The sequence below is a fragment of the Alligator mississippiensis genome, chromosome 3 (genome assembly GCF_030867095.1).
Source record: "Alligator mississippiensis isolate rAllMis1 chromosome 3, rAllMis1, whole genome shotgun sequence".
In the NCBI taxonomy this organism is placed as follows: Eukaryota; Metazoa; Chordata; order Crocodylia; family Alligatoridae; genus Alligator; species Alligator mississippiensis.
Window position 1 is genome coordinate 81,703,560 of NC_081826.1, and position 8,322 is coordinate 81,711,881.

General features: G+C 36.7%; 1 protein-coding gene across 1 annotated transcript in view; it reads right to left on the reverse strand.

Moving 5' to 3' along the window:
* The window catches only part of LOC102574332 (desmoglein-1-gamma), a 43,168-nt gene extending 35,249 nt beyond the window's left edge, over window positions 1-7,919 (reverse strand). The window contains exon 1 of the mRNA XM_014606778.3: window positions 7,696-7,919. Coding sequence (XP_014462264.2) covers window positions 7,696-7,743 — 48 coding nt within the window. The 5' untranslated portion in view covers window positions 7,744-7,919. The remainder of the gene's footprint in view (window positions 1-7,695) is intronic.
* Window positions 7,920-8,322: the final 403 nt, after the last annotated feature.

Sequence of the window (8,322 nt, forward strand, 5' to 3'; positions counted from 1 at the left end):
AGGGGAGAGTGACTACATTGTTGCACTCCCCCTGGATCTGCTTTTCTGGATTGAGCCCCTCCTTTGATACAGCTGCTGGAGGGAAGAAAAGGAAAAGTAGCAGCAGCCATCTCATAGTGTCTCCATGTTTCTATTCTGGGCAATACAATCAGCTTCCCTGTTTAAAGACAAGTGCTCCAACTTTGGAAGGCTAATTTCTGGAGGGAAAGGTTTGTGTGATGGTATGGAAGTACATCCAATACATTGAACTGTAGTTTGTTAAAGTATGGAAGTGTGTACTGTTTATATGAACAAAGGGCTATGAATAATGGAGACCTGTGACTAATGGAGACCTCTTAAGAGCATTGTTGAACAAGTCATGGTTGGCTCCTTCTTGCATCAAAGTTATCAGTAAGTGGTGCTGAGCCACTCAGAAAGCTGCTAAACATACAGGGGCTAGTCCCTATGCAAGTCAATATTATCCTCAACAGCTTACTAACAGGAAAGGCTACTTTTCAGGGAGTTTGTTGCACCTTTTGCATAATAGTGTAGTAGTGAGATCACTCATTCAGGAAATGGAAAATTGGGTCCTTTTTACTCCTCAGTTTGAGTGGATTCAAGCTGGTCCATAATTCATACAACTCAAAAACTCAATATACACACTCATGTTCATGTGTTGTCTCTACTTTGAATTGTAAAGTTCCCTAGCTGTCTACATACAGGCTCTGCCATGTGCACAGAAGTGATCCAGTCTGACCACTGCTTCCCAGAAAATGATTCTGGCTGCAAGACTACAAGATAGTCTGGGTGGAGGCATCCTCCATCCCTTTTGTTGAAGAAGGGCTGCTGAATGCAAGCATGCAAGAGTCTGGGGGTCAGAAGAAACAGCAGAAAGAGGAGGTTTGAATATAGACCAGAGAAGAGGGCATTCCCTAAGAGAGACAAAACCTAAGTTCTGGTCCTGCTGCTAAATGTATTTCTGTTCTCAGCTGATAACAGTCTAATGCAAAATAAAATAAATAGTCCTGCCAAGCAGGGACCAGAAACCAGTTCTTCTGTTTTCTTGATGAGTGTTCTGAAAAGCAAATGTGAAAAGCTGGTAGTATTACCATCACTGTCATTTCTGAGCTGAACTCAGCGCTGTTGCCATGAACTAGGTATACTCAGAACATGCCCAATTGATTGGCTCCCTTGAAGGAGTTGGGCATCACACAATCACCAATCAGGACAACAACAGTAGTTAGGAGCTTTGGTGATCAAGCTGTATCACTTCTGATCATGTGTAGAACCCCAAATGCAGGTATCTCATGAACCTTTATTGTTTACAGGAGAAGAACAACGGAACTTAAACTGCTGAGTTTAACTATGGGCTACTGAGTTTTGTGGACTGTGGGACAGTATCTATCTGGGTTGCTTTGGGAAACTTATGAAATTCTGCTTACGTTCCATTGAGGCATCTATAGAATTACCTTAAGTGTCTCATGGAAAAGTCAGTGAAGTAAATGGCAAGAGCCCCATGGAATTTTATGGGACCTTTTCCATTTACTTCACTGAATTTTGCAGTGAAGTTCAGTGGGATTTGGGGTCTTACACCCAATGGTATAAGAAAAAACTAAGGTGATTAAGGACTGCAGCATCAGACCTAACATGTAATTGCCTCAAAACAAGAATAAAAACACAGGAATAACATTTAGATAACATTTAAACTAAAATTTAATTAAATTCAATATTAATAAGCAAGGTGTAAATGTACAACTCACATGGGCAAAGGATCACCTGACTGTCACTTAGGGACTAGGCCCTAATCCTGTACAAGAAAGGACTAAGAACATGAGGGAGTTTTGCGGGATTTTGGTGTCTCCTGAGAAGGGCCTTATTTTCATTCAGCAATGAAAAGAAATACAAATGTAAGAACAGCTTAAGGAGAGTTGTGGAGCTTCTCTTTTCCCCACCATTCTTGTCTACCATTAAGAGGTTTTTGTTCTCGGAATCTCAGTGGCCAAGTTCATTTCTCAGAGTAAGTCATTACAGTTTAATTTGTTCTGCATTATTTTAGAAACTGGATTTTATGCCAGCAGTTGTCCTAGATGACTTACGTGGCACTACAATGGTAATAAAGATATTCATGAATGGCATTTTTTCTCTGCCTACTAAAATAGTAACACTGGACTATGTACAGTCTAAAAGAAATGAATGTAGCCACTTGTATGGGAAATGTGTACTGAAGTGAGTAAGGATTAAGGATGGACCTAAAGCAGACAAGGTTCTTTGGATAAATCTGATATCTTTTATTAGACTAACTGAAATAGTTGGAAAAAATGCATTTGTGAATGAAGGGAACGAATGATTATGGATTGGGTTTTATCTGTATGAGCTCAGATGTATCTTGAAATCAAGTGGCCTACTCACAGAGTAAGGCATTATTCACTGTGACTAAGAATGGACCTAAATAGGCAAGAGAAGTATTCCTCATGAAAATATGAATTACAACAGTGAACTGGCTCTACAGAAAGGAAGAAACCTGTGCAGGCCATTCTGTACAATCAGCCTTTAATTTAAAAATATGCTTAAAGGGTATAGTCTAAACACTGAGCTACAGAACTGAATTCAAGTTCAGCCATGGTTGTTAGCCACCACACAAGAGAAGGAGAGGACAATCTAACCAATCAGGCAGATATTTTGCCAGAGAGGCATAAGCCTGTTTTGACGGCAATGCTGTTTCCTCAAATGTGAGAATGAGCCTTTTCATTTGCAATTCCTCTTGGAGATATTACAAGGCCAGGAGGAACGAACAGTTTTATCACCACTAGCTAACCATGTGATCAAAATTTCTAGAAACTGCACTGGTTCTGTGCCTCTTACCAGTAGCTCTCTGGCAGAGTTTCTACGTGATTTGCCCTGAGCAAGTTATGTAGAAACCTAGCACAGGGTGCTACCAGCCACACTACCTCCTCTCTCTCAGGGTGAAATTCCCTCTGAAATACAAGCCAGTGTCAGCCCAGAAAGGTATACTACACACCTCTTTGACTAAATATGCATTAGTGAATGATGTATATTTTCTGTATCATATGGTATGTAAGTAGTTGTCATATTGTAACTCATTCATTACACTACTTTAATTCAAAATGAGTTATTACAAGTGTTTAAGGATACAATCTTACTACAGTGGTAGTAAAAAGTCCTTGAGTACTATCCTTTAAGGATATGAACATTCATAAAATCTTTATTTTCATTAGCCCAGCCTAGTGGCCATACAACATAAAGCTGTGAGAAATATCAGTTTTCATGCTTAAGATTTTTCCTTTGTTCTTGGAGCCCACTGGTTGGGAATGTTATGAATATAATTTTCCAGATTCTTGGGACAAAGAAGAGGATTTCCTACCAGTATAATTTGTAGTGGTAATAACTGAAAATGTAGTTCCATTGTATTCACCTCTGCTCTCTAGTGTTTTTCAGGAAACCCCCTCATTCTCATTGTGCCTAATGAGGGATGTCTTACCTAAAAGGCTTTCGCATTTTTTCAGTGAAGAGTTCTGGTGTTGTTCATGATATTATATGTACATATTGAATTAATGAATATGAAGTTTATAACCAGTTTATTTTATACTAACTACATAAGTACTATCTATACAGCCATTGATATAATCAGCCACATTTCCAGTACAAGGAATCATTGAAAGGTCAGACTGTATTGGATACATCATTGGGATTTGGAGTAAGGAGCCATAGACTAACGGAGAAAACTTGCTAGCTTTTCACAAAGGCTCAAGACTTGAGCCTCAATTTTTCTAATCAAAAGTTTTGTCCTATCACAGATGGTTACCTAGCATGAATCTCTCCATTTAAAGCAAAGCACACAGAAAAGATAGTATACAGTGGGGGAAGAGGATTCTGCTAGACTAAAATGGGGGAGGTGAGGACAAAATCCAACCTTTATTAATAATCTAAAACAGTGGTTTTCAACCTGTGGTCTGTGGATCTGGGGGTCCACAGACTATGTCCACAAAAGATGACTATGCTCAATTGTTCAGTCAAAAGTACATGAATACTCACGCTTACAATTTAAAGGGGTCCGCTCCTCCACTGAAATTTTTTTAGGGGCTACAAATGAAAAAAGGTTGAAAACCACTGATCGAGAACATGTTTATAGTTAGTTTGTCCTGAATGGTTGTAGTTCACTTGTAACTACAAATGACTGACTCCTGCATTGGTTACAGAAAATCTTAAATAACATCTTAATATCACTGGAGATATTCCAGTTTTATTCTGATGTAACTGGGAACAGAATTTGGCCCACAGCATTTATAAAGCACTTTGCATCTTCAAAGCAATTTACAAACATGAATTAACTAATGATCAGCTGGCTGCCAACCCTAATGTGCAATTAGGGAATCCTCCCTTTTCCACCTACACCCAACCAAATGACTGAACTTGCCCATAACTCCTTATTTGCTCAGTTTCCCAGCATTATTCATATAGGGCCCAATTCTACTTTCTTTGAAGTCAACAGACCTGGTTGGGAGGCGTTTTGGACACTCAGGCATATTACATTAGTCATTATAGTGCCTCTGTAGTTATTGTTGTGTCAGCACTTTGGGACATGAAGTGCACTCCTTACTCTGCCAAAGCTCTCCCTGACTCAAGTCCTAGATGAGCAACATGTTTCTCAATTGAATTGTGTATCTTAACAAAAAGCATAGAAAAGCCCTGTATGCTAACTAATGAGAAATACAGTTGTACTTGAGCCTGAAATTTCCAACTAAGTATAACCAGCAAATAGCTCATTTGGTTACTTTTAAAACAAACCAGAAACATTAGTTCTGTCTGCTTCCTACTTTCCTTTAATTAGCAAGTAATGCAGTTTTATTTGAAAAGGGAATTTGCAAAATGGTTTTCTGTTTGTGTTGCTTTTAACTTTAGAATGACAAGTTCTTTTTGGGATAGATACACTTGAAACTAAGGCAGACCCTTAGATTGTTTAGATTTTCCCAGAAACAAATACAGTCTTGCTCTCATTGGTATTTATGGAAGTGATTCTGCCTACTTCAATGAACAGAATAAGGCTTAATTTTTCAATGCTTTTAAAATATTTTTATATTCATGGAATTAAACATTTTCATGAAAGTTTCTTGTTAACATTTTTTTATCCTCTATCAGATAAATAACATGGGATAAATCACAGAGAAATTCAGTGCTTGTTTATTAACTGACTTTTATAAATAATGAATAATGAATACACAGGCAGTAAGACAACATTTTTCAAATTAGGCATTTAAATCCATACTAAAGCTCCTAACTAAAAGTGGCCTGCATTATGGTGCTGCTTAGAACCCACAAGTTCCATTCCAGTCAGTGGAGCAGAATATTTCATATCCACATCCAAGGGGAAGATCTGGCTCCTAAAAGTTACAGTAAGTATCCAATCAAATTAAAAGCAGTTTGACCTCTATCTTAGCATTAGTGGGAAAAAGTGCAGCTGTATAAAGAAAAAGCATGTGGGTAAAAATAGCCAGCCAACTGACGAACCAGCTATGGTGAATTTAAGATTGTCATGAACTAACTGTCATATGACAGCTGGCAAGAGAAGAGTCATATAAAGGATCAAACAAGCTGCTTCCATGAAACAAGCTGGGGCATGTAGCACAGACCAGTTCTACCACCTAGACTCATGTGAATCATCCTTACTCACAAGACTAAGTCATGGAAGTAAAAGCTGTAGAATCAGGTCCGCAGATGACAAAACGTGCCCGATAAATGGATAGCTTCAGATCACAGTTTGCCCCTAGCAAATTAATATTTTCATTTCAGAATGCTAACTAAAGTGTGTGTATGTCCATAACAAGTTTATCTGCACAGATTTGTTTTCAACACGTTAACCAAACATCAAAAACCCAGATACTTAGGTAGCTTCCATCACAAAAATAATACAAAACAAGTACAAGATTGAGCCATATGTGCATGGTTTCTTTTTGAATTACAGCTCTTTATAGTTATGATTTAGTTAATCTCTCATCTACGTACAACAGGGCCTCAGTTCCACTAAGCACCTGACTGGGTTAAAAAGCAATCGCTGAAGAGTCTACTACAAACTTGAGATCAGTTCTACACAGAGACAGGCATATTATAATAGGTAAATTGATTATATAGCAATAGTCTAGACATCTGATACCTGCAAAAAAGTGATTAGAGTTTACATTGGCAGGTACCCACTCTTCCTGATTTAACTTAAATCCTTTATCAGCCACAAAACAATAAGGGTATTATAATGTAATTTTTAAAGTGAAGTCTGAACATTTTGAAAGAAGAGGCTGTCATTATGCAATAAAGCACAAACTTGAACAGAGTTATTTAAACAATGGCCGATATATAGTTTATTTGTACTGAACGTCCAAACAAAAGGCATAGGTATTACTATACAATTTAATAAATATATCTACAATCAATATAATTAATGCAGAATTGAAGTCTCAAAGTGTTATAATGCACATAATAATCTACCCTGAAAGAGACTTGAATGCCGCATTAAACAAACCGAAACTTACTATAAATCATAACTTTGTTTTTGCAAACTCTGAGCATTATTTACTGGGCAGCTGCCTATGCTAGTTTGTTCTACCTTACTGAATGCAATATTGTGATCTAAGGCTGGCTTTTTATCCTGACAAAATAACACACAATATTCTGATTTTAATGACAATAATTCTCTGGGTATTTTAAAAGTTAATATTAACACAAACCTTAAAGTGTTTACACCTAGTTGTTGATGGTGTAAAATAAATTTTACAAAACAAACTGCTGTCCTGTGATTCTACTTTCATGATCATTAGGACTTCTAAGAGAGCAAGATAAATTATTAAAAAATACATCCAAATAATATAGTGGAATATGATGCAGTAAGTGGAAGCCAGAAAATCTCTGATTTTCCCAAGTGTCTCTGGTTTGGGTTATTTTCAGCATCATAAGAAGCATATGTTGCACAAGCATTATCCTTTACCACAAGCATAGCTTTCTTTGTTCTGTAATAAAAACAAACACTACAAAAGAATTATACTTTCATTTTAAAAATGTATTTATCCGCTACTTTCACACAGTAATTCAACTGTGCTACTACACCAAGTCATGACTGTTCCTTGCAGTTGAAAATAATGGGCCAAATCCTGCTATCAACCAAAGCCTCCACTGAATTTATTGAGGTTTTATCATATTAAGGACTACAGGATTCCTGTAGATACTAGATACTATATCTAGTATGATATAGTCCTTGTAATTATTTTTCAAGACCATTGATTTTGTCTTAAATAAACTGTAAAAATGAAGACATACAGCCACAGTACTATTATTAATGATAATAATAACAAAATAATGCATTTTATTTTGTATAAGCATTTCTTTGAGAGAAAATAAGTGTTACATTAATAATTGCTACTATATTGCTATAGTCATAGTCAAAAGTGATCATTTTGAGAACATTAACATTAAAATAGAAATTTAAAATGAGAAAAGGTCCATTTCAAATAATTTTTAGAATTACTTGATTAGTAAAAGTTTCTCTGTAGTCTAAAATGGAGAGAGTATGACCCCTATCTTAGCCTTAGGAGAAAAAAAGTGCAGATGTAAAAAGATATAACATGAATAAAAGCAGCCAGCCAAATAACAGAAGGACTTTGATTGAGATTAACAGAGAATTTACAGATATTGTTTTAAAATTGTACTTACCATGAATAAGAACATAACAGCAGCTGTTCTGTGAAGGGGCCAATCCATTGCATCTGATTTCTCTTAGACACAAGTCCAACTGAACTATAGTTACACTCCTGTTCCCTTTCCCCCCCCACTTATACTGGTGTGTATGTAAAAAGACACTCAGTAGATGTCCTTATACCCAATCTTTCAAAGTGTCTCTGCCTCCCTCTGAAGGAAGCACTGAAGATGCTGTATAACAGAGTCTGTCTCCCCACCCAAAAATCCTGGGCTGGTCTCACCAGAAACGCTTGACAACATCATTATTGCTCCCAGGTAAAAGCTTAGACACACCTCAATTCTTATTGCAATGAAACCTGTGTTGGAATACCAAAGAGAACATTTTAAAAACAGAAGACAAGCTTTAGTGGGAAGACACTAAATGGATTATAACTTACAACATGAGAAATATTTCAAATACCTTATCATCACTTTGAATCCAATTAGCAGGCTTGTTTGCACTGCCACTACATTAGAAACATGTAGCAAAATATAGCAAAAGGCTCTTGTGAAGAGGATGAATTTTAAGAAATGTCTAGTTCATCTGAAATTACCTATCCATGTCTTTCACAAGGATAAAACTATTATCTTTCTTTTGGGCTA